The following is a 27051-nucleotide window of genomic DNA, read 5'->3' as shown; positions in this document are numbered from 1 at the left end:
TCCGGACGTAGTTAACAGAAATGCTCTTTATAACTCAAACAGTAAAATATGCTATATTATTCTTTTATTTATACATCTGATTGATTGTAAAAAGATTACGGAATCATTGTTGCTCGTATGAAATGGCGATTTCGGCTCCTCGAAAAGAGTAAGTATAAGAAATATTATGTTCAACAAGACAACAAAAAGATGAAACACTATGCTACTGTACAAGATTTTCGTAATTTTTTAGAGCTTTTTCCTCCAAAAACTAGTTTGTGAAATAAATAACTAAATTCTCAAGCCGTTTTAATCTGTTTCTTGCTCCTCTACGTCTTCATCCTCCTCCACAATTGTAGGAGGAATGTTCTCCTTTACTGAACGTAAAAGATCACGGACAGGCGAAGGTGGCGGATTCAAGTGTTGCAAATGATTCCATGGAATAAGGTCAAAATATGAAAAAGTAAATGCTCTTGTTAGTCGCTGGCATAAAGCAAGATACTGACTTTCTTTTAAGATTCCTGCAATAAATAAATGTCTTTGTAACTGCTTTTGCCGTAGTAATGCGAGAACCTCTTCCCGTTGTCTTTGTTCTTCTTCTCGAACTCTCCTCTCCTCCTCTTCTTTTCGTTTCTGTATTTCAAGTCTTCGTCTCAACTCATCTTCTTCCTCTCGCATTTTCTTCAGGAATGCTATCCTTTCCGACTCTTCCATAGCTTTTATTCGTTCTTCCTCCTCTCTGAGCCGCGCTGCCTCGAGTTCAGCCTCAATCTTCTCTTGCTCTTTGCGTAATTCCTCCTCGAGTTTTCTGTGCGCTAACACTTGTTGTTGCCGTTTCTTCCAATCTTCTTTAGCACGGCGTTCTCGTTCAGCTTTCATGTTGGCCAGCCTTTCTTTCTCTAGTTCTTCATCCCGTTCACGCCGTTTGGCTTCTTCCTTTTCCTCTCGTCTTTGTCTATGGAAAGGGAAACAATATAATGCCACTTTACTTTAGAGAAGATAATTTTTAAACATTAAAAAAAAAAACAGTCTATTATAACAAGGAACTATCCAACACAAGGGCTTTGCCGTCAAGGTTTGGCACCCAGTGGTCAAGTCTCCTGGTCGGCTACAGCATTGTTTCATGTATTTGTGTTGTGTCACAGGTGAAATTATCCCGTGGACTAAAACACAGTAAGTCACATTTGGCCAAATTATTATGAAATTTTAAAACATCTAAGGAAAAACAAATAAATTATGATGTTATTCCGGAATATGAATATATTCCAAATTACTCTAGAATAGCTATTCCGACCGCTCGTCAAAACACAACAGTGCATTTTCTGAACAATCCAAGCGCCGATGGATTCTTCTGATCCCTTTCTTTACCCGTTGAGCTGTTTACTACCGGGAATAGCTTAGTTAATGTTTACACCGAGACCACATGTAGGTATCGAATTCTATGAACTGTTAAAATGCTAAATTACGTAAATCTTTGTATTTTAGGAATACACGTACGTCTTTTGAACGAGCTTGTACAGCTCTTAGACGTGACGTGTCTAAATAAAGTATTGTTGACTACATAACCACCACCTCTCCACCCAGGTGTATAAATGGGTACCGGCGAACTTAATGCTGGGGGTAACCCTGCGATGGACTAGCATCCCATCCAGGGGGGAGTAGAAATATTCCTAGTCGCTTCATGCTACAGAAACCGGGATAAGCTCCGGCCTGATGGGTCACTTGGCTCGCATGCAAACTTTACCTGACAACATAACATTTAGGTTCATCGACTGGCATTGATTTGTTGAACAGCCTTCTGATAGCACTTCCTATCGATTGCACACCATGAACGTTTAAAGCATATTTTCAGCCCCAGTAGCCGCTATCTCTATTTGTTATTTTGTAAAGAAGCAGTGCGGTGTTCTGAGTATTCTGCTCCCCTGAGCAGAATGCTTTGAACACATTTCACGTACTGCGACTCAATCAAATGGTCATTCTGGTTTATTCGGCTATTTATTCTTTTTCCGGAAAAGAGTACATGGACCTTAAGAGATAATTGCTAACGCAGACTACTATCCAAAAGATTCAACATGAAATCTTCAGCGCTGATAACAAGTCTAGTCTTTCGTGCTCTTTATACAATGATCAGTATTCTAACGAAATAGAGAACGTAAATGAAGTGAATGGAGGTTTCTATTACCTCTGTAAATTATGGCGAGAAATATTGTAAGGGATGACGTCTAGGTAAGGTGAAGGTACGGTAAACTTTATTTGATAGGTAGGTTGAAAGGGGGTTGGCAGCCAAAGGGCTGATGTGGACCTACACACAAAATTTACAATTTTACAAACACGAAAGATATTAACAAAAGAATGAAGAATAAAGAATAAGTCTCAGCAAAACGTGGAAGAAAACCCTTCACGTGAACATTGTAAATCCCAAATAATAACTTGAATATAGCAAATTACAATCGAGGAAATTTCTTTACCTTCGTTCCTCCTCTCTCTTCTTCATCTCTTCTTCTGCCTCAAGTCGCAGCTGTTCTAATCTGGCCTCCTCCTCAATGGCTCGTTTCTTGGCCTCTTCTCTCTCTCTTCGCTTACGTTCCACCTCTTGACGTCTTCGTTCTGCAGCAGCAGCTCGTTCTGCCGCCCTCTTAGCTGCCCTAGACTCCTGGACTGGTTTTTGCTCCACCGGTGCTGGAGACTGCTCTGGTTCTGGTTCTTTATCAACAGGTTGTGGCTCGGGAGGTTTAGGGACAAGAACTGGTATATCGGCAGTAACTGAAGTCGTGTTACTTTCGGTTGGTGAATCGTTCTTCCTTACAGTTAACTCATCTGAAGCTTTAGAGGAAACTCTGGATGAAGTAACTCTCGACAAAGTAGAAGAAACAATAGTTCTGTCTGAAGCTTCTGCTTCATGTTCACCTGTTTCTGAGTCAACTCTGACAGGTTCAGGTTCAGGTTCAGGTTTCTCTACTTCCACTGTTATTGCTTTACTAACGTCCTCTGTTTTTTCCAGTTCATTGACTTTGTTCGAAGCGTCTGCTTTTCCTTTACTAGGTTTTGCAGTTTTATTTGAAGGTTTTGATTGCTGTTTTGCTGGTTTCTTGCCTGCCTTTTTCTTCCCTACAACAGGTTTTTTTGTTGGCCCAGCTTGACCTTTCTTTTTCACTTGTCCTGGTGCAGGTTTGTTTTGAAGACCAGCAGGTGGCTTTGATGCTGCTGGCCGAGGAAACTGAAATGGCTTTTGCTCTTTTTTCGGGGATGACGGCTCCATTCTTGATTTTGCTTCTATTAAGGTATAGTCCTGTTTGACTTCTGTTACTATGGCATTCAAAGCTGTTTTGAATTCTTCATCCTCTGATTCTTCATCATTTAGTTCATCAGCTAGCTCTCGTTGAAAGCTTGGCTCTCTGTCTTTTACGGCATAACTAAATATATCGACTTGCACGTCAGCATTGGAAACACGCTCCCAGGGTATTGAATGAGGACCAGCTGATTCAGATCCTTTGGTTGATGCAGAGCCATCTTTAATAGAACATAAAAGAAAATAATTTTCAATAACGCCCTACAAAGCATTGAGTTTATAGAGCAGTTTATTTTGCACAGTCTCCCTAAACACAGCCAATTGAGTATAGATGTGTTAAATTATTATGTCCAGAATAGGAAATAAGATAACAATGAATAAAAGTTACTAAACTAGATGTTATTTCCGTACTGGGGTAATACAAGTGCGTTTTTAAAGCCCAAGAACAGATTTCGTGATACGGATCAAACAAGCGTGTTCAATCAAGTATTTTTTCACCATATGACTTTTTGACAACCTAAGCAGTTGCTTATTTTCCTTGTACACTGCGAAGATCACTTTATATCCTACATGTCACCACAGTTTATATAACCTGTGATATATTTACTACATCAAACATAAGAGCATACCAATTTTTAGAATATGGCAATTTCGTCCAGATTTCTCCCACATGAAGGAAACAAGATCTCTATCCAAGAAACAATTTTCTTTTGTACAAAACCCAATTCAACGGAAATTTGCTTGTTACCCATCTACCTTGGTGGTGTATTAGGTAACTGTTCAAGAATATAAGGCTCCTTTTCACCATGGCTCAGATTTATACTACACACAAAAGGACAATACATTTATCATAAAATTCTATTCTGCCGCCGGCATCTAAAGAATGGGTACAGAACATTGTCCGTCCTTTTCCCCGATAGCAAAAGAAAAAAAAGAATGACTGCAGGAAAAGCAAAATTGAAATTTCATAACAACTATGATAACAGCCAAAATTGTGCTCCTGAGGAAGAAAGCATGCAGTTTATTAAATAACAACAGGAAAGAAATTCCTACATCCAAAAGAAACATAAGGATTTAGGATTTATTAGATTTACTCCATACTTACAAAAATAGTGACCAAAATTATGGAACAGGAGATGGAGATCACCAAAAGCACCGCGGCGCCATACTTGGGAAACCCCCGTGAATAACGAACTATGAAGTTCTTATTTGCGACACTTAAAGTATATAGTACAATTTACTCACGTTTCTTGTAGTATTTGTGTACACTAGCATCTCCACTGCCCGGGTGTGCTGGGTCAGACGTCTTGTAGAATCTTTCCGGAAGTGGCGGCAAGTTTCGCAGAGTTTCTATTTCTGGAATTTCTCCTTCAAATAATTTAAAAACACAAAAATGGTTAGAGAAAAAATCTTTGCAGAATGTCATTCAAGGTGGGTGGGTGCTAGTCATCATAGGTTGCCCTTAATGCCATTGGAAAGATTAAATGAATCCAAATTTCCTGAAAGATCCTCGCTTATCATGCTCTTTGCATTTGCAGTCCTCGTAGCAAATACAAGGCATTAAGTTAAGGTGGCTGACAACAGTTTCCAGTACTTTTCCAACAGCTACGCTCGTATGATTTTTGAGAAGAACTATTATAGCACGGACCAGGGTTGATAAAACACCAATAACAGCCATGTAGTAAAATAATAAAATATGGTACAGTGTTGCAATGCATTTCTAATCGCCTTGAATTTGATGTGCTTTGTACATTCAATCTTTGTCTGATTATTAACAAATGTTATGTCTCTTATATTTAATGTACAATATTACTTCACTCACCTCCAGAAATCTTCAAAGCTTTCCTTAGAGCCGCTGGTGAAGGACCCGCTGATCGGCTTACTTTGCGATGCCGTGTATGGCGATTTGACCCTCCTTGAGCAGCCTGCAAGCCTGTTAACTGTGGTCTTTGATGGCTGGCAGAACTTACACGTGCATCTGCAGGTAACCATGATAACACAGTAAGCTAATAGCAAACTTCTGAAGAGTACCACCATACCTAATTTTAACAAGAGTCCTTTGCAGGAGTGTGCACGTCTTGTCAGAGGCTCATCAGGTTGTTGCTTAACGCCTCTTTGCCAAACATGACTTGACTAAGGGTATTTCAATCTCTTCCTCAGATGAGATGGTCATCCGTCAAAGGGTTACCCCGACCTGCGAAAGTTAAGTGTCTCGCCCAGGAGCACATCTCACAAACGTATTCTCCAGATGGTTGTTTTTAGAGGAATTAAAAGTTGTTAAAAATAGTTCTGCAATATAGAGAATTGGTCAGAGAATTTGCTTCTCTTTCGACATAGATCACTTACTTCAACACAGTGACTGTAACTGCATAATATGCAGTCATTTCTTTGGAACGTATCACTGACTCAACTCGTGATAAGACATCCTTTTTTAATGGGGAGGGAGGGCTAGGTCCGATTTCCGCCACTCTCTCGTGTCCGATCTACGTTGTTCTTGTTTGTTCTTGTTCTTATTTTATTTTTGCCATTTATAAATGAAAAGAGACGGTTGGGCGCGTGAGCGGCAAAGCGTGTCTGTGACGTAAATTCATAACTTAATTCATGTATGCGGTGCTCCCGCACTGGTCGCCGGAAATGTTATCTGATTACAACCTCGACAGGTCCACATGACACCTACAGCTCGAAACATTTGAACATTTTCCATTCTTTTCTTAAATTTGGTCTTAACCGATTTTGTTTGACATCAATGCCACGGAAGGGCATTATATGCTGTGTTCTAAGAAAAAGCTCCTTTTAGGGTGGCTGAACACAGCTTTTGATACTTGTGTTTCATTCACCATTTTCTCTAAAACCCCTGATCCTTTGGTCGCCAAAATGGCAAGAGGCAAATTAACAACACAAACTGCGGTTCTTTCATAGTTAAGCTGACATATGTGCCGTTGCCATGGTAACATGAATAAATATAAACAGGCCTTTAAAATCGTTTTTTTTATTTGCAGAAAGTCACGTGGGCAGGAGGATATGGAGTGACTTTGGTGCATTTCTGTGTAAGACATTCCTGTGTAACCATTCTTTACGTTCCTAATGTAAGATTCCTGTGTGCAGCAGTTCAGGCAACTTGCAGGTCAATCAATTTTGGTCCACGAAAGACAGGTATGTACTGCTACCGCAAGTGTAACGCTTACATTCTGTTTACTCCTTTGTTTTATTTTTAGCATGAAAGTAGTCTATACACAGGCAGTCTAAACTTTGAAGCAATACGCGAATTACCCGGAACTTATTCTCACTGACTGGTTTTCGATTCCTCTGATATTAGCATTATTTCAAGCCATGAAATAAAGCAACAAACAACAGATTTAATAGAGCTGCGTATACGGTCCTGAAGTGGAAAACATATATGTTATTTGCCGGCTGGGAGGTCCTTATAGTGAAAAACTTTGACCGAGGTCACAATCCCGACCAAGACTGACCAAGACCGCAAGACTGCTTTGCCATATAATAATGGTGAATATTTGGAAACTTGGATATTTCCTTGGCAAATATTCCATTTAACTGTCAAATATTTGCTAGGGCCGCTTAACGCTGCCGCATGCAAATTTCTGCTGAACATGTCATGCAAAAATTACACGCAACTTTCACCATACAATATTGTCTGATGCTACAACTTTGATAATGGTTTTAGACATGTTTCAAATCATACAAAAGCTTTCATGTTGTACAAACCAAAATTGGAGAAAAACTAGGCTCGAAGATTGCTAAAAATAATACTGGCTACCACTTGCACTGTACCTTGTTTAGGGGGTCCTAGAAGGTTTGTTAAGCGATCAGCCCACATTGCAATAGCACTCTTTACATCTTCCATAAATACCATTCCTGACTGTGGACGGCTAAGAACTCTGTTAGCCACAATACGTGCCTCACCCTGTAGATCTTCTAAGCTTATGGGAGGAGGAGGCTCAACCTGCTGGGATGATATCGCCTCCTGAGCAGATTGGGAACCTGGAAAGTATGCAGATATGCTTACTACATGTAGTAAAAGAGCAACAGAACTTACAATAACAAAGACAACATTAGTGATAACAGCAATGGGCAAGATAATGATGGTGTACAAATTCAGGGCTGAAAATTGTAGATTTAATAAAACCATCAATGAAATCAAAATGACTGCGATGATACAATAGACAAGCATTGCAAGCCCTTGGATTTCAAATTGGTTTTCGTGTGTTATGCAGGCTGGACTGTATTTTATAAAGAATTCAGACTCTGTTGGGGTAAAATTCTGAAATGTGACATGGCATTGAAAAGCAACGTGGAGGCAGATAAAATGATGATGAAAGACATGAGTTGTGTTGACATTCTTCCAGGAATGTAAGCACCTTCGTTTCTTAAATGATGACATGAAAGGTTTGACACTCAAAAGGGGGACCCACATAGCCCATGACAAATTTTTTATTACTTTACACATGACTAGAGTCACATGGACACAAAGATATGTAGGGACTTTACTGCTTTCCTGTGTAAGGATTCTTTGCATTTCGAATGTAAGATTCCCGAGTAAGGATTCTTTACAGGCCAAATAAAAGATTCTTGTGTATGGATTCTTTGCATTTCCAATCCTTCCCACAGTTCAGGCAACCTGCTTGCAATTTGTAATCAATTTTGACGACAAATGTCAGGCTTAAAACGTTGCTATGGTAAGATATGTTTCTATGGTAATTAATGTTACTATGGTAATCAATTATGCATAACGGTCACCAAAACTTGTTAACCAATGATAAGACATTATCATTGGCATTATCATTTTGTATCAAAGCAATATTATATCGTCATACGTTAAAAGTGGTAGTATTTATCTGTCAAAAAGTATATCTGTGGGAAAGCAGAGTTCTCCTTTTAAGGTGGTAAACAGTAAAATTTACCGCCTGTAGCACCACTTGTTATTGCCTAAAATTACTTAGAATTCATGAAAATTCAACAGGTAAAAGAAAAAAATATAGTTGTTTCACTGATGTAACTAGCAGTATTTAATCCTTGTAAAATACATGTATTACCGGTAAATAAACAAATTAAAATGTAAGCTGTGCTGGTTTGTGAGTGCTACATGTATCTATGCCTTTCGACCTTCCAAGCAAGAACCACAAATTTTTGGTTGGCTTTCTGCCAGAATTCCATCATGGAAGATGTTATTTCTTTGGAACTTTACAACTGCAAGTATTGGCTTGAGAAAACTTGTGTTGTTAAAGTGACGACCAATATTCACATGTGATGATGGAAAACGTCAAACGTTTTGAAAGTTGAGAGAAGCCTTGAAAATAAAATACTTCGGCCAGAACATGAATGAAAAACAAATACGGAGCATATTACGTTGTGATTTGAGGGACCACTGATTTTGCAGTGACACTTCATGCAAGCAAAGTGATGATACCCACAGAATGGGGCAAGACCTAAATCTTGTTCCTAGTCCCAGGTATTACACAATTTACTGAGTACATGTACTTGACAAATTACAGAACAGGAAAGCCTGGGAAGAAGTTTTTGGAATTCATGTAAGCCAATTTTAAGAACCATTATGGCTGACATGCATGTGAAACCAAGGCAAATTTGGGAGATTCTTGTAGAGTAGAAAAATGAAGCTATGGTTCATATATGTATAATGTTGTGTACTGCTCAAGGTGTACTTTTTGATGAAAAAACGATTTTATTTTCTCAAAAGGAATAGGTATTTCTATCCAAGAACATTCATAACTACATAATTAGCTACCTTCTTCTCTGATGGCTGTCCTGTCAGCAGTATCAGTAGCTGGATATAATTCCTCCTGCAGCTCTTCTCTTCTATTAATATCATCAAGGTCATTTCTATCAAGACCAATTCCTTCATCTTCATCATCAACTTGTGTTCCTGTACGATCTAATTCAGCTTCTTTCAGCTGCTTCTGCAACTCACTGTAATTTTGAGCAGTTCTTTCTTCTTCCATGTCAGTTGTTTCTTCTATACCTTTCATCTCCTCAACTTGATTTCTGTGCTGTTCATCTTCCTGCAATACAGGTTCCTCACTTAAGATGATGTCATCAAGGCCAACAACTTGATCCTTGTTGACTGTGCTTTGTTCTGTTAACATCTCTTCACTGCCAGAGGACATGCCGTTGTCCACCACTGCATCTCCTTGAATGCCATGCAAATGTTCAGTTCCTGAAGGTGTAAAGCAACAATACTCAAAATTGAAATTTTGAAACTTGACTTGAAACCAGATGTCAAAGCAAGAGATAAATTAAAATGTTACTCTAGTAATAAATAAATTTTTTGTTCATTTTTGTAATGAACTATATTGAGTTTGACAAGTTCAATAAATATCAAATGTGTTACCTTCTTTGCTTTTCTCAATCATGATAGATTGACTTGCACTTTCTGTTTGACCTTCATATTCAGTATGATCATCGGTAGCCTTACTAGCAGTTTTTTCTGAATTTACAAGGACTATATCTTCACCACCTTAAACACAAGAAAACAAACAATTTGAGAAACACTTAACTTCATCTTGCATATATTTATCAACAGTATTAAAAATTTTCAGTCTCTCTATAATTATTACTGCAATTTGCACAATGGAGTCTGCCCATGAGAAGCAGACTGTATTGTTCAAACATTACCCATTATCATGCCCAGCTAGACATGGTGATTCCATAAGATGTAATTAATCTATCTTACAACTTGGACATGCTTCAACTTCCAGCGTGCACAGAAATGCACAACAATCAATTACAATCACACCAATCACATGCAATTTTTGCAAGGAAGAAGTAGACAGATTTATAGTTGGGGTAGGTGGCTGATTTTGCTATCTTTTTCTTACGACTCAGCTTCTTATTGTGCAGCTGGCAAGCTTCTTATGCCACCCTGAGGAATTTTAAAGTAACACTCATTTAGTTTTAAACTACTACTGCAGAGTGAGTGCCATTTCCATCAGACAACTGTAAAGCTGCTAAACTTTGATTGAGAAATAAATCTTTGCCTCAAAATTAAATTTGAATTGAGTATGAATGTTTAGAGAATGGACTATCAATGAGAATTGATCCTCAGAAGAAGCTAGTCACCAAGAGTCAAACAAGACGATCTTTTAGATCTTATAACCGTGCTTTTAAAATTTAACTGTTTTCATTATAGCACTACAGTCGCAATGCAGTGCATATTCCAAATCAGTCCTTGGTGATTCATTAATTTAAATTACTGTCAGTAGACACCACAACACTTGATCAAAACAAACTGTATTCTTGCACCTTCAGTCGTAGCCGTTATGAAATCTCCAATGACATAATGGTCTTAATCTGGAACTTTCCTCGGGATATGTATGGGCATGAATGATATGAATGAAACAATAATACTATTAACAACCGCTTTCTTTCTCAAAAGTCATGATTAAATTTAATATTGTTTTTTTTCCTTGAGTAAAGGGCTAGCAAAGCAGTCACATGAGTCACATAATTCTCATAATTCCTTTAGCACGGTGGTTATTTCCCTACCAATGACGTAGTCCTTGCATGTTCTGACATGTTTTTTGCTTGGCTTGCAAATATTTAATTTTCCTTCCGATCTCTGAACTCGCTGTGATGAAACAGCCAAAGAGTTCACTTCATTTGCCTAAACCCACAAGAAATACTCGCAAAATTGCAAATAAATTAATGACCGTCGCTTCTGGTGAAATAAACTAGCAAAGTAAACACGATCTTATTTGTCACCTAGTGAAAGTGAAAGCTGCAACGTCAGCGCATTCCATGGCTGACGTAATACCTTTTTTTAGCGTACATGTATTTATTATTCCCTTTGAATCCAATGCTTCATATAAAACCAAAACAAAATATATTTTACACACAAATAGAGAAAACAATATCTGTAACATTTTCTGTGTATTAATGTTTCAACAGCTTTTGGCGAATAAACATCACAGGTTGCATGATTCAAAATTTGGCTGAGAGGAAGTTTGGGTCTGGTCACTGACAAAAAAAAAAATAAAACAAACCACCCATAGAACATGAACTGCGCTTGGCCCATGGCATGCGGTTAACAAGCTTTCCCTGGATTTGTTCTTGTTAGTCCCAAGTTCAACTCATCAACTGTGTTGTGTAAATAGCCAACTGGCCAGCCTCCTACCAGTCGGGATTCTAAATAGTGTATGTTCTATTTGCAATATCTGTTTATTTATTTACAGTGTCCCCAATTAGCACAACAGTGCTTTATTTAAAGTGCCACTAACCCCCCAATTTTTTTTCCTTTAACAAAATCTACTAGTTTCCCTGATTACTTCAGAGAAAAATTATCTCAATTGATAAAATCCCTGCGTTTCTACAGGCATTTAAACATGTAATTTCTATGTTCATGACCACGCAAAGTGGGATCTGGGGGCGATGGACAAAACACTGACCCCTAGTCCATGGACTACCCTAATGGACTACCCTAAAATGGACTACCCCTAAAAAATACTATTTCAGATGAGTGGTATGTTAAGAAGCTGTGATTATATACTTACACTGCACGGAGGATGCTTTTCTTTTCCTTCCGCATCACCTTCAGCCGCCATTTTGAATAACTATACTGAATAAAACAACCACTGTACACAAAAAGCGTACATTCAAATCAAATCAAATATTCTGTGGACAACTCAATCATGCTCCTATGTGATTCAGTAGCTCAGTCTTTCTCGAACGGACGAAATGATCTTCAGGATGTTACTCATGATTTGTTTTGCTTGTTTTGTGCCAAAAATTATGGCACAGAAGCAGCTAGTCTTCTGGTTTTTTCCTGAGTGTATCAAATGAAATAGAAATGGAAATGAGGATAACGCTATGGGACAGCAAGAAATTCCAACGACTACACTACAAAAATTCAGAGTGGAGTGGAAGCAATAGTATTCTTGGCTGGCCTGGACTATAATTATGTGGAAATTTACGCATTGTCTGTTCAGCGGTTGTTTTATTTCGTATAGTTATTCAAAATGGTGGCTGAAGGTGATGCGGAACGAAAAGAAAAGCATCCTCCGTGCAGTGTAAGTATATAATCGCAGCTTCTTAACATACCACTCATCTGAAATAGTATTTTTTAGGGCTAGTCCATTTTAGGGTAGTCCATTTGGGTAGTCCATTAGGGTAGTCCATTTGGGTAGTCCATTTTAGGGTAGTCCATTTGGGTAGTCCATTAGGGTAGTCCATTTGGGTAGTCCATTTTAGGGTAGTCCATTTGGGTAGTCCATTAGGGTAGTCCATTTGGGTAGTCCATTTTAGGGTAGTCCATTTGGGTAGTCCATTAGGGTAGTCCATTTGGGTAGTCCATTAGGGTAGTCCATTTGGGTAGTCCATTTTAGGGTAGTCCATTTGGGTAGTCCATTAGGGTAGTCCATTTTAGGGTAGTCCATTTGGGTAGTCCATTAGGGTAGTCCATTTGGGTAGTCCATTAGGGTAGTTCATGGACTAGGGGTCAGTGTTTTGTCCATCACCAGATCTGGGTTGGGCTACTAGTGATGTCCCTTTGGGAACCGGACTGAAACACTCAAGAGACTTTTGACTGAGCTTCTAGGGCAGTCAAAACATTTTTAGGTTATTTGTGATTCACATTTTATCAAAACTGAACAAGAGTTTTAAGTGAAAGAAGTGTATCATCCAGCATTACAATGCAGAGTCTAGCTACGATTTGGATGGCTGCGATGTATGTATTTTTTTCCATTTCGAAGTGCGGGTCGCCAGTTGAGATTGCCACGTTGTATAATTATATTTAGGCTGGGATTGACAATTTGCCAGTCCATTTGGGTTATAAAGGTACAAATATTGACTGAAGAGTTAGCTTACAGGTCTTAAAGAGTTATAAAGATGTCAATGAACATGAAGAGTTGGCAATTTGACTTTACGGAACGTGCAGATTTCGGAGTGTCAAAACATTTTTAGATTCAAACATAAATTTCCCCCGAAATACAAGTTAAAATGTGATTCAGTCGTAGTCCACTCTTCCGTACTTCTCCAGATCAATGATTGAAAATAGTTTTCACATAACAGATAAGCAGAGATGTTGGCAAACAATATTTGAAGGTGAGGTAACTTTTGGCTTTGTTATTGTCGACCAACTGTTGTATATGCATATAAAGTCAATTACTGTGTACGAACATATACTAGTAAATCATGGACAATCCTACGACAAGATCTTGAAAAGAGGTTCAGCATAGTATCAGTTAAATGAAAAAAAATTCTACTTCACTGTTATTTTGAATAAAATGTTCATTTTATTTACGCTAATAACCTGGGAGTCCTCGACTTATTAATTTGCGTTTCGGTTGACCGACAAGCGCATTCTTCTTTCAGCATGACAATCTCCATCGGTAGCTATAGAGTCAAATCTTAATTGTTTGTTTCACTATTCCATATATTTATAAATGCTTGATCCATTCTAAGTTTGTAATAGACCAATTTAGATATATTAAAATTTAACCTAACACAATAAACCTCAGTACGAGGCTCTGGGAAATACACCCCACAAACTCTGTAGTTATTCCCTAGAGCCTCATACTGAGGTCTATTGTTTTAGGCTGAATTTTAATATATCGAAATTGGTCTATTTAGATATATTTCATTCCTCAAAGACAAAGCTCACAGAACAAAACAATTCTGTATTCGGAGTGGCCAGTGAGAAACATGGCCAGATTACGACCTGTCTGTTTTAATTAAAATCCACAAATACATAGCAAGTTCACCAGTTCGAAGCCTCAACAATATTATTCGCCTCGTTGTAGAACGTAGGTTTCATTTACTATTCGTTTAGAAAAAGTCTCTACTTCGAGTAAAAAAATGTGATGCGTTTAATTTACCTTGTTTCCTCACCCATATAGTTTTGTCTGGGACTCGGAGGATCGTTTGCGCTTGAAATAGTCAGATGGCTTCCAGCTTATACCAAATTCGTGTCTTATGCAGTACCTTGACAATTTCAAGCTTTCCACTAGAGATAGAGAAGAATATACAGGCCATGAAAATCTCTAGGTTGTTACAGTAGCTGCGAACCTGAGATCGAAGAAATCCTTGATGGCTCCCCAGCTTTAGCTTTGCACAGATCAGCCCACTTCTTTGGTCTTTTTCTCATTTCTGGTCGAGTTTCATCAAGAAAGAGCTATTGAATGAAGAGGAATACTCTATTCTACGCATCCTGTATTGCTACAGCCTCCAACAACATACCTTCCTTGCATTCTGCAACGATTTTAAGATGCACTATCGCATGTTCGCATATATTTGTCTCAGAAACAAAATATTGACATCAGAAGCCAACTCAGTCATGAACATGGAAAAGAGCAAATTTGCAAACTTTGAAAATTCATACAAAATTAATGAAAATAGGTACAGCAATAATTTTTTGGCAGTGGTGATCAGGAGAAAAAGGAAATTTATATTTTCAGCGAAAAAAAATTTGGGGGGTTAGTGGCACTTTAATCCTTTATTCATGACAATAATAATTATTATTGAACCTTTCTGTCACAACATGATGAAGTTTACATACTTGTAATTCCTTAGTTTAAAGCAAATTAAAAGGTCTGCAAAGCAAAAAGTTGTCTCACATAGAGCTACTTTATCCTGAAATCATATTATACAAAATAGATTACCTTGTGGTTCCATTTGATTGTCAAGTAAGAAAGAACTTTCATCTAAAGAGCTTAAATCCACCTGTATAGAACCAGGATCAAGAATGTCATCAGTTCGTTCTTCTGTGCCAGACTTTACTTCCCTTTGTTGATGTACTGTTACTTCGCTTGACTCTTTTCTTTTTGGCTCTTCGTCCAATTCCTCAGGTGTTGATGGTCGTGCACCTGCAGACTGTATGGGAGGTAAACGTGGTATCGATGTCAAAGAACCTGATTTCAGGCTTCCTTGATGTTTTGCTTTACTTTTTGGCAAAGTCACTACAGGAGCAGGATCTGGTTGAACTCCTCCGCCATTGTCTGGGTAGTTAGTCACCCATCCCTGAAGGTCTGACAGATCAGAATTAATAGATTCTAGAGTCTTTTGAAGAAGAAGTTGAGATAACAGATCTTCTTTCTGTTTGGCACTTAACTGGCTATAGGGGTCCTTTCTTTGTGGTAGCAACTCAACTTCAGAAAGACGATTACTCAATGGTTCTTCTGGACTAAGAGCTCTTGAAGATGGGGCATATTCTTCACTTTCGCTATTCAAAGAGATCATTGATGCAGCTCCAGTTGACATTCCATTCTTGTAGAAATGAAAAGAGCTTTCAAACATTGAGCTTGATGGAGAAAATGGAGGTAGTGACATTGTACTGTATGGTTGAGGTTTATCAGGAAAGAGACTACATACTGCATCACCCCTGTGCAATGGATCCCCTTTGGGGTCAAATGTCAGTAATGCTGGATCCTTAAGAGATCCTGCTGCAGCTAGTCGTTTCCAAGTGTCTTCTTCCAATGAATTTCCAAGAGTGGCAATGTAACGTTTGGGTGAAAAGCCTGGTCTCACAGACTGGTCTTTATAACCACTCAACTGCTTCTGAAGCAATGCAAGAAAGAGAGGATCCCCCTAAAACATTAAAACCAAAGTCTGGGTATGCAAGAAACAGTTTCAACATTAAGTACATGTATGCTGCAAAATGGTAAGTAGAGTTGTCTCTAATTATTGACTTAGCTTAAATTATAGCTACATAAATTACTCAATAATGAATATATTGCAACCTGTCAGGTCAAAATCCAGACTGTACAGAAGGGAAAGGATACAGTGAGTTTACCTTTTGGTAATATTTTTACAGTTAGGCCTAATTAAATTCATGGATCTGGTTACTATGCAAACTGCCGTTTTTATGTTTCAGTATTACCATAATCTATTAATTACCTAAGGTCTTTGACAAGTACTTTACATTCATATCATCTAAACATAACTATAATACTAGGCTAGCATCTAAGTCAACATATTATATCGATCAGGTTAGAACTAATTATCGCAAGTTCTCTGGTCCTTCTATCCGGAACAATTTAGATGAAGAGATAAAAAGCTTATCTCTGTGTTTATTTAAACAAAACTTGACTAAGCAATTTCTAAGTTCTTATGCTTTATGCTAGCTTAGTATTTTTCTTTAAGTTACTATCGCTCTTAATTAAACAATGCTTTGTCAATAACTGGGACTATTACTAGTTATATTTCTTTTTATATTTTATATCTATATTTTTTTTTCTCTGTCCTCTTTTCTTTATTTTTCCTACAACCGATTTAAGCATAATAATCCTTGTAACTACTCAGCTTGTTTAGTTCTTACTATTTCGAGTAGTTTTTTTGCTTATTTAAGTTTAATTAATCTTTTTGCTATATGATATTCTATGTATTAAGCAAAATAAAACGGTGGTTGTTTTTGTTGTTGTTTTTGTTGTTGGAGGGTTGAGGGTCAAGGGTAAGGGTAAGGGTTATATATCGAGTGGTATATGTCAAGGGTCAAAAATGTGAATAATATATAATTAATTGTGTTTGAGAAAAAAGGGGAATGCAGTCCTAATGCAGACTGGAGTGACATTTTATGGGACAAGGGATGGATCTTGGGACGTAAAATCAGCCTCACCATTGCAGGGTTAAAAACAAATGATGTCATCACAAAACATGTACATGTGAGATAGTTTAGTTTCTCGATCATTTATTATTCTGGACCACGCAAATCAACACAAACATGGCTTTGACAGGGTGCGAGATGATGTGCTTTTGTCACTTAACTAAGACAATGATTTATTCTGTTCACGAACACGACTTTGATTTTCCTGAGCCTTATGATGTTAACTGTACGTTGCAGGTTATGTTCCCCAATTTTACAGAATACAATGTAACTTTGTTTTTACCCTCCAAAAATAGTGTATCTAGTTTCTTCTGTGTGGTACGAAATTTTTGCAGGAGCTTTATTTTGTGGATTTTGTATTTTGTGGAAACTAATTTTTGTGATTGTGACAGGCTGGTTTTTCTTCCCCAGTACTAATTTTTCAACTAAAACTTCCTGCAGAGATGTAAAACACCACTATTACAATTGCATCTTGCCCTGGTGTGCAGACAATCATTTTCTTGAAACATTTCAGCAGTTAAACCAGCAGTGTACCAAGAGCAATTTTATCATTTTATTTCTGAACATTTTGTTAACTTTCTAAACGAAAGAGACACTTGAAATAAATGGCATCAACAAGATTCTACATGTGATCTTTTGTATGCATAATTTTGCTAGTGAAGCAAATTTTTGTGGAAAAAATTTTTGCAGGAACCTTATTGGGGTAACTTTTATTGCAGATCATAGAGAAAACTGGGAAAGATTTCACTGGGTTTTCAAGAAGAAAACAAATCAGTCCTATATTTTTATCATTTTTCAGGATATGGCAATTTTCCAAGGAGTATTTGAGGTTTGTGCATACCATTGGGATGCTCTAGTGTCTGCTTACCGTTACTGTAGACCTTCAGGAGTGCCTTACAGAAAATACTTCCTTTGCACACTGCTTTAAAGAAAAACTTAGTAAACTATATACATCATTGTTAGTAACTAATCTTAACATAGGCACGCAAGGCGTGCAAGAGTTATTTTTTTTGTGTGAAGTGTCGGAGATAGGAGCATTCATGGAGCTGTTTACAGTAATGATTGGGTTCACTTTCAATGATTGGGTTAATTTGACAAGTGTTTTTGGTTGCGATGTACAGCAAGAAAGAAACTGGGAATTTATGATGTACATGTGATGTTACATCGGTCATGGTAAGATAGCTAAATAGTAAGCCATAAAATGTTTGACTGAACAAACTACATTAATCTGGCATGTTTCCAGATTAATGTAGATACCATCTTATTTTCTAACAGGCAATTTGATTCGTTCTTTGATACAACCCACACTGTGATTGGTGTGACACGCGCACATGCATAACTCCCTCACTCACTGATCACATAGCCCTTCCAACCCCCAGGAGGAATTTTTGCTCAAAAATACTCAAGTTAATTAAGAGACTTTTTCGCATTATATACGAGTCGTAAGTTTACCCTTTTTACACAACACAACACAACTTCGCCGAAAATAGAAAGAAAGAGAAAAAAAACCTCTCTGACACTTTGAAAGTCTGCTTTAATTAAATTGCACTTTAACTTGGTGCCACGCAGTCCTCAAAGAAGATTTGAACAGTTTTCATACTTTTTACCTTTAAAAATGTTGGACTGAAATGAATGTCATCAAATAAAACTATTAAACTGCTATTGCAGAGACGTAAAAACTGCCCAGAAATGAAAACTTCTTTTTTGTTTAATATCCTGGAAACAATAGCCAATAACTTGTCAGCTCTAATTGAATTTACTCCCATATAAAAAACAAAAGTGTTAAGTTACCATTTCTTACTAAAGATAGCTAACATCTCATGGGAAAGAGTGGTGACGATTCGTCAGCTCTAATTGAATTTACTCCCTTGTGAAAAACAAGAGTGTCAAATTACACTTTGTAACTAAAAAATAAAAATATCTCGTTATATTTGCATGCAACAAGAACAAAACAATTGTCACCCGCACTTACTATTGTAAACGTTAGAACTGTTTCAAATCTAAATAGTCTCGTCTTCTCTAAAACGTGTCCTAAGAACTAGAGGAGACGATTCGTGACCTCTAATTGAATTTACTCCTTGTGAAAAACAAAAGTATCAAGTTACATTTGTAACTAAAAATAAAAAGATTCCGTTCATTTGCATACTACTAACTCATGAACTGTTTCAAACCTCAAGGCTCATCTCGTTGATAACTAAAATCCTCAGCCTAACCCACAGAAAATGTCAAAGTAAACCCAATATATGAATACTTCCTCCTCTTTTATAGAAGAATAAATATGGCTGCTCTGAACTCTATTGGTATCAAATTTTCTCACATACCATTTACCTTTACAACAAGAAATTTGATTGGCTGTTTATAGTAGATCCAATCTGATTGGTGTGACATACACATACATCTGTCACTCACTCACTCACTCACTCACTCACTCATCCATTGACCCGTCCATAACATACTAGACGCGCTGACTAAGGGTTTTTTTTTTTTCAAAAGAAAATTACTCAATAAACTGTAGAATCCAAAAATAACAACAATATATATTTTGCATTCTTGTTTTGGTAGGCCCTTGCAAGTCTTTAAATGCAAAACTGACCATACTTGCTAACCTGAATTACCAGCCTTTGTGTAAACATGGACATGCAAACTGACTGGACTATATCACTCAGGAGATGATGGGCTAACAAAATGTGGGAGGCTTTTTTGATATTTCTTTTGGTTGCTTAGAAAACCCCTTTAAAAGTTGGACAAAATAAAATTCTCTGACTGCTGTTACTTAATGGGATGTCAAAAGAAAATACTTTGATTTTCGTAAAAGCCTTGCACACTTTGGTGCACTAGTATCTTACAAACAGTTTGGTCAAGCTTTGTAAAAATCTGATAAATCTACATATCCTATTAATTCATTTGAATAAAGTTAATTGACGCAAAAATAAACCTAGAGTTTTCAACCTCCAAAGACATTCACAGTTTTCGCACCTCACTGAAGCAGTTGTCAACATGGCCATGCTGCCAACCGATGAAACAAGTCTTAGAACTCCCCCAAGTCTTGTAGCAAAGAACACAACAAGAAGGCTTCCTGGGAATGGTGCATTGTTTATATTAACAGAACATATTACATTGGGAAAAGCGAAGTCTGTTGTGAAACATTCATCACCTTATAAAATGAATCAGCAGATAAATGGAAAAGAAGGAAAATGGAAAAAGAGAAATGATAGTGGAATAGCCTTTGACATTTAAAACTAAACGAGTAATTCATTGATCTGTTTGTGGTACAAGAATATGGAAAACACCCTTTGAAGCAGAAGAAACGAGCATCTGAAAAGGCTGCCATGTCAGATGTATTAAATTTGCCGGTAATTCCATGGCACCTTGTGTGCCAGAAGAGGGCAGCGACAAAATTCTCTTGCAATTTCTGCTTGCGCTTGCTTTCAAATTTGAGAACTTGAAGACTGTGCAAAATCGACCAGTATGTCGCTTAAGAGACAAATGCAATCAACAAAAGTGAAGATTTCTGTGTGAGAAATTTGCAAAACATGAGGAGTAAACAATATGTTGAGAGATTGCCGCAAAAATTGTTACTGCTCAACTTCATGGTTGACACATTCTAATTGGCTTATCAAAGTTTATAGATTGTCAACTTGTTTTGAAAAATTACATTCTTGTGGATAATTCATTTACATTTTAAGTCTTAAATTAATTAAAATCATTTTTTTTTAGAAAATTTAGATTAAGTAGTAATAAGTATTGAATTTAGTGTGAAAAAATATTTTGGACAAAATTGGCCCTTGGAGGTCTACAGTAACCTAAATACTACGTGGCTGCTCAAGGTTATCTTTAGCAGGTAAATTTTTAGGGATTCAAGGTTCATATATGTTTATAAATGGACTATAAGTTTTCAAGCTAAACTTGACACATACCCCATTCCTGTAATCCAGTATGTAGTTTCTTAAATCACCAATTGTCTTAATCTTTACTGAAGGCTGCTTCCTTGGTTTCCGACGACGCTTTTTGGGTTTTGGAGAGCCTGGCAAGAAAAAGTCCTCTGCGTACAGAAGCAATGCACCTTTCCTTGTTGTGTAGGTTTTTGGTACATTAATACGACTCTGCTTCGTGTTGTCCACTTTAGGCAGTTTAAAGGGCTTGTTTTCATACCTTGGTCCAGGCTGGTAGTCAAAAACATCTCTTTCGGCTTGTGGCTGATAGTTTGATTCAATGGGTGGCAGATGAAGACCATCTAATGAGAAGTAGTCCTATAGAAATGAACAAAACATTACATTTAACGGGCTTATCTTGCTACTGATAATATTTTAAATATGATCAGATGGGAGGATGCAAGAAAAATCCATTAAAAAATTATACCCAAAATCCCCTGTCCCTTCTTACTTGAAAATGAGTTGTGGCATGGAGGATAATCAGCTGCAAGCTTAAATGGATGCCCAGATAACAAATTTTTATAAGCAGCTCTAGGTCAATGTTTGTGTAAAGTGAGTTAGTCAGCACATAGCAAGTCCTTTGTACAATATAAATAGAGTTTTCATCTCAAGATTTTTTGGTTAAGGTGTGGGTTGTCATCCTATTATAATATCCCAGGTGGCAAAACGGACTCACAAGTAGTCGCAACTTGAACTTAAACTTGCCTAGAGACTTGCCTTGGATGGCCATATGGACTCACAAGTTTCCTTGCAAGTACACACAAGTTGCAGAAAAAAAAAATTTCAAGGCTAAGGGCTTAGTCCCACGCAGCCAATACCCCATATTTCATTGGCTAATATGTTGCTATTAATAACAATGAATGGAAGTCACTCAATTTGCATTGACTTGGGTTGGGTGGCCAAACAGCGAAAAACTTGTGTCGACTTGTGTGCAAATTTTGGCCACAACCAAAGTGAGTGCAAGTCATTGCAAGTCAATTCAAGTGCACACAAGGCCTGGCCAAACAGTCACAAGTAGACGTACTTGTGAGTCCGTTTGGCCTGAAGTCTTAATACCATAAAAATGCATGTTAGGTTGCCATTTGTCAATTAGTTTTGTCATTTGGGCATAAATTTAAGAAGTCTTTACAACAGGCAGAAAAAAAACACTCATACCACAGTACTGTAACTGAAAAAAAGTCTCACACAAAAATAATTTGTTTACCAAGAACAAGGAACACGTCATACTGTTTCATTTCACTCAGAGCTTTCAAAGAATTAGGAAACTTTTTCCCCCTTTCCATACACACTTGTTCACACTTGTTTATCCTCATCGTCCTCATCATCCCATCGGAGTGGTTTTCAATTGAGTGTCGTAAAACCAAACCCAAACCAATTACTTACCAATTAGACTACTCAGCCAATCTCAAACCGTCGTAAAACCAAAACCAAAGCAATTGCCTGATTACTTTCAACACTCAATTAAAAACTGCACTAGATCATGTATAGACTACGAGTACTCCCTCTTTCGCTTAGTCCGTCAAGGGGTGACGCGAAAGAAAACCATGAGAAAAAAATGGCCATGTGAAATCCTGGGCGCGAGGAGTGCGCAAAAGGAGGGACTACCGCCTAAGCCCAAGAGTTTGAATTATGCGTTGCTCTCACAACGCAAAAATATGATTGGCTTATGTTAGGAGTGTCGACAACGTGTTGTCAACAATCGAGATACGTGTGATGTCTTGCAAGAATGTTTTGGAACCGGAGTAAATTGAAGTGGTACCAGAGCAATGCAAATGCAAATGTAAATGTCGGGATTGCACTTCGCAAGCCGTGATGTTCTTGCGAATCTGCCAACAGGCTTTGGAAAGATTTAAATTTATCCAGTATTTTGTTTGGCAAAGCTTTCTGCCTCCAACCCAACTGCGAGCGTGTTAGTGATTTTGCTGCTCAACAGCATCGTCCAGGTCAGCGAATATAAATTCACTGAGCTTGGCTTTTCTGCCGTCCATTTGAAAGATTGAACAGGACTCACTTGAACCTGGACATTCACCTGAAACTTTCCACTGCTATCGGCAAACATTTCACCGTAGTTGGATGATCTCCTATGTCAAATACATTATGTAAATTCTTGATTGAAACTCTGCATTTGAAATTTTTGCAATAACTTTTAGATTTACACTTACAGGTGCTGCGAAAATTGTAACAAGATGCCTTATTTGCAGTCTTCTTCTTTAAACTCCTTTGGCAGTTTAGCTGAACGAACACTGAATGAAGATATATTTCTCAGAGCATATGTTTTTGCCTGGCTACTTGAAGAGTAGCGTAGAGTAATTTTATTCAGGATATCTCCCGGGGTTATTGACAACAGGCGATAATAAGAGAACGTCAAGATAAGAAATCCTATACCAAAAAATCACTCAGCCGTGAAAGGGCAAACTCTTGGGCTTAGGCAGTAGTCCCTCCTTTCGCGCACTCCTCACCTCCAGGATTTTGCACGGCCATTTTTTTCTTGCAGTTTTCTTTTGCGTCACGCACAACGGACTAAGTGAAAGAGGGACTACTCGTAATCTAGTTCATGTATTGTAACTCATGGATTTTTTAAACTTAAGTAATGGTCTGTATGAAAACTAGGCAAAGGACCAATAGCCTGCTGCAATAGTTTCAACTTTTGATTAGCACAGAGAACAATGCTGAAATTTGGCCCTGAGGCAGATGACAACTTAACGTCCAGGCTGTGGAGGCCCTTAGCAAAAAAAAAAAGTGGTTCATGTCAGGTTCTCTTTGATTTTCAGAGATTTTTTTGTTATTAGCCAATCACCTTCAACCATTACTTAATTGCGTAATTGCCTTATGGAATAGCCTTCCAGTGCCTCAACCTGTCATGACCCCTGATGGTACAATATTTGTCACTGAAATTTCCTTGTGAGAAGCCCGACTGTCTCCCTATGAAATTCCAGAAGAACACTTATATTCTCATTACTATTTAATCAAGTACCTGCAAGTTTTAACTTTCTATCATGTAACAGCAATGTGACAAAAGGTTTATGTCGTAGCATTCCTGTAAGATTCAAGTATGATCTACCACCCACACTTCTCTTGGATCACAGGTTTAACACTCACCATTTGAACCATCACAATATGTGTATGATGTTTACAACATACATCCAGAGTAATTTTACTTAGAGTAATTTGATGTAAAACCAGAACCAAAGCAAATATGTCTGACACATCACAAACGACAAAGTCTAGTGAACCAGTCAAACAACAAAGCAAACTAAAGAACAAGTCAGAAACGTTGTGAGGAATTCAAGGTTGTCGTAGTTTTTACTTCTTATTAGATTTATTTTTCGCCAATCTGTAGACATAGTAACACAAAACCAACGCTAATGCATTTTATATTAATTGCCAGACTCAACCACTCTAAGAAACATCGAATGTTAGTTTACTTCCCGATGGCAAATTAAATTTGTCAAAAATCGACCACAGGGGGCCATAACAGTTCGATAAAGCAACCTAATAAACCATATTCAACACTGAAACGAAGGAATTATCACTACAAGTATTAAAGACTTAGATCCTTTTGATTTATTAATTCGTCTTCTTAGAAAAGTACTGTTATGCTTCCTTTGTTTGATATTTGTTTATATTTAGGTATCGATGCACAAGTCGCCACCCATAATATCGCCGAAAGCTCATGGAAGTGCAAGCATTAATTTACCTAGCTTACTAACAGAATTACACGAGTGAATGGAATCAAAGTTGGGGGCAGCTTACGTGCAAGAAGTCATTAAACACGCTTTAAATATTTTAAATGTCAATATTAAATATTCATCCTGGCCTTTGCGTTTTGTTCACCCCGGAAAAAATCAAGATACACAAGCTTAAATAAAATCCATCATCTGTGCTGAACAATCTGAAACTGCTCAAAAATGTGTGCCGTGTGGAATATCTTCGCGGCACAAGTAAGGCGCAAATATAAAATGAAGACATGCACTTTTTTCGCTGGATCACAAGCGCATACGATCAACATCCGAATGTGCTGCAAAGGATTACCTCAGTTTTTACTCACTGGGCTGTGAGAAATTAGAGTTTTTCATTTGATACAATTACCAAAGCACGGACGAATATCAACCACAATAAAGTACATGACAAAATTAGGGCAAGAAAAAAGCTTTGCTGTTAGATTCCTCACCTTGTGGTCGTGGATTTCTTGGCGTGAGTCTTTCTTTGCTCTCCCGTCATACGTCCCGTATCCTTGACTGAGCAAAGAAAACATGACCATAAAATACTTAACACATTGTCTACCTATTTCTCTGTCTATCTGGTTATCATTGTGTCTTCAAAACAAAGTGGGAACAGAGTAGAACGGGAAAGTTTCCATTCTCCATTCCCCGAAGAATGTTGAACAAGCGGTTGCCATAGATGTGTGCAATGTTCTTTTTATAAATAACTTATTAATTTTATTCACACAGAAAACGTATTGTTCTTCACAATGCAGTCTCCGCCAATCAACAACAGTCTACCTCCAAGGAGAAACTCTTACGTTCAACACTAATTTGTGGTGAAAAGAAAACTGGACCAGTTAAAGTTAGTTCTATATCATTATTACAACTTTTGAATTTTGTATTATGTTAATTCTACAAGCAATTTGGGTGGAAAGAAATGGCTACTGAGGCCAACATGACTCCTCAAATTCTGAATTAAGCTTATATTCCACACGAAATTTCGGTCAAGGTTTACCATGGTTCCAGATATCTTCCCTTTTCTATTTGTTAATCAAACGATGGCTTTTTTGTGTGTCAGAAGAGGAAAGAAGAAAGAAAACCTCAGGGACTAGGGTAGTCAATCCAGAAATATTCCTTTGATGCTTAGATCTGATTCTCCCGTATTTCAAGTTTGGTCTCTTTCGACTGACTGAGGGCCTGATTAGCCTGGCTGGTGTCACTTTGCCGGGGTCTCGGCACGTTTGTAAACGCAACAAAAATCAACTTCGCGATTACATGACAACCGGGTCAGCCCAGTTAGCCGAGATCCCGGTATCGCGGTGCCGGGATCCCGGCTAACCGAGCTGAGATTTTTCCATGTAATTGCGTTTGCCGGGTCAGCCCGGCTCATTAAGCCAGCGAGAGTACAGAAAATCAAACATAAAAAAAAATCAAGCTCGCTCCGGTCTCCCGCGGTTCATCGCGACAGCCATCAACCGGGCTGGCTCGCCTCATGTAATACCGGGCTGAAAGTCATCTTGGCACACCGAAGGAGCCCGGCTCATGTAATCAGGCCCTCAGACTGGCTTACAATCGCGAAGTCGAGAGAAGGCTTCTGAGAATTTTCTCTTGAAAAAGAGTAGACTTATCTGTTGTTGTTGTTGTTTTTTTATTTAAAAAAAAATGAGCTACGTCAGTTGTTGAATGAATAATAACAAACCAATTTAACTAAATGCGTAAAACGAACAGTAAACGGGAAGTTGACTAGAACCTTACACCCACCGAATCATAAGACCGGCAAACTGTCCTGACGGTATAATCAAAATCTCGCTTGAACAGTTGAACTAAAAAATTATCTTCGAAACCACTTCCTACCTCAACATCCACGCAGATCAGTGATAACGTAGTCGAAGAATTTCTGTTAAGAAAATAAAGTTCTTGCAAATTAAGCCCGAAAAAAGATTTTGGAGTTCCAACGGGATTTGAACCCGTTACGTTAAGCGCTGCAGTGTGTTGCAGTACTCTACCATCCAAGCTATGAAGAGCCATACATTGAGAGTGCATCAATTAACTCGTGAAAGGTATGAAACCAGGAGCCATAATCGGGGACGGAGACCGTAAGCGCGCGCTATTTCTAGTATTGGGGCTTTTTCTATTTTTAGAACAAATTGCGCCATCATGTGCGGCACACGCGCATACATGCTGCGTGGATTTTTGCGGATATAGCGCGGGGAAATGGCGTCCGAAATGCTCGAAATGTTTGGCCCACAAATCAATACGTTCATGTCTGTTGGAATTTTGCTTCAGTATTTTCGTCGTAAGCTGCTCCAGTTTGAGTGAAGTAAGATAGTGCCGAATTTAGTTATGTCCCGCTTTATATCGATGACCAAGTTGTGTTCCGCTGCTTCTTTTACAAGAGCTCCGCATTACTCCGATCTAAGTTTCACATATGTTGAACGAAGATTAACAGCTTTTCCATAACACAACAAAAAACCAGTTGGATATATTTGGATATAGCACCGTTTCAGGACTTCAAAGTTTCCCTCCTCTTGGCACACGCTTGCGAGGATTTCGCCAGTCTATTTCGACCGAAAAGTAAAA

The 27051-nt window shown here is 37.9% G+C and overlaps 1 protein-coding gene across 1 annotated transcript; it reads right to left on the bottom strand.

Moving 5' to 3' along the window:
- Positions 1-48: 48 nt before the first annotated feature.
- Positions 49-25169, bottom strand: LOC145469939 (uncharacterized). Its single transcript, XM_081453760.1, has 10 exons — positions 24939-25169; positions 20753-21085; positions 14896-15820; positions 9633-9758; positions 9030-9458; positions 7058-7267; positions 5091-5246; positions 4514-4636; positions 2448-3489; positions 49-934 (listed from the first exon to the last, which is right to left on the bottom strand). Exons 1-10 carry the CDS (start codon positions 25026-25028, stop codon positions 289-291), a joined length of 4080 nt encoding a protein of 1359 aa, XP_081309886.1. The 5' UTR covers positions 25029-25169; the 3' UTR covers positions 49-288.
- Between the last annotated feature and the right edge of the window lie 1882 nt (positions 25170-27051).

Source organism: Orbicella franksi, chromosome 15 (assembly GCF_964199315.1).
Source record: "Orbicella franksi chromosome 15, jaOrbFran1.1, whole genome shotgun sequence".
In the NCBI taxonomy this organism is placed as follows: domain Eukaryota; kingdom Metazoa; phylum Cnidaria; class Anthozoa; order Scleractinia; family Merulinidae; genus Orbicella; species Orbicella franksi.
The sequence above is the reverse complement of the archived record's forward strand: the minus strand, read 5'-3'. Positions and strand labels throughout refer to the sequence as shown.

What these genes read in the sequence shown, in the direction of transcription:
- LOC145469939 (XM_081453760.1), bottom strand. Translation starts at nt 25,028, where the DNA reads ATGGTCATGTTTTCTTTGCTCAGTCAAGGATACGGGACGTATGACGGG. An exon ending in TCTAGGACCCCCTAAACAAG is followed by an intron (nt 5,247 to 7,057) that starts GTACAGTGCAAG and finishes GGTTACCTGCAG; the next exon opens with ATGCACGTGTAAGTTCTGCC. An exon ending in AGCTTTGAAGATTTCTGGAG is followed by an intron (nt 4,637 to 5,090) that starts GTGAGTGAAGTA and finishes AATTATTTGAAG; the next exon opens with GAGAAATTCCAGAAATAGAA.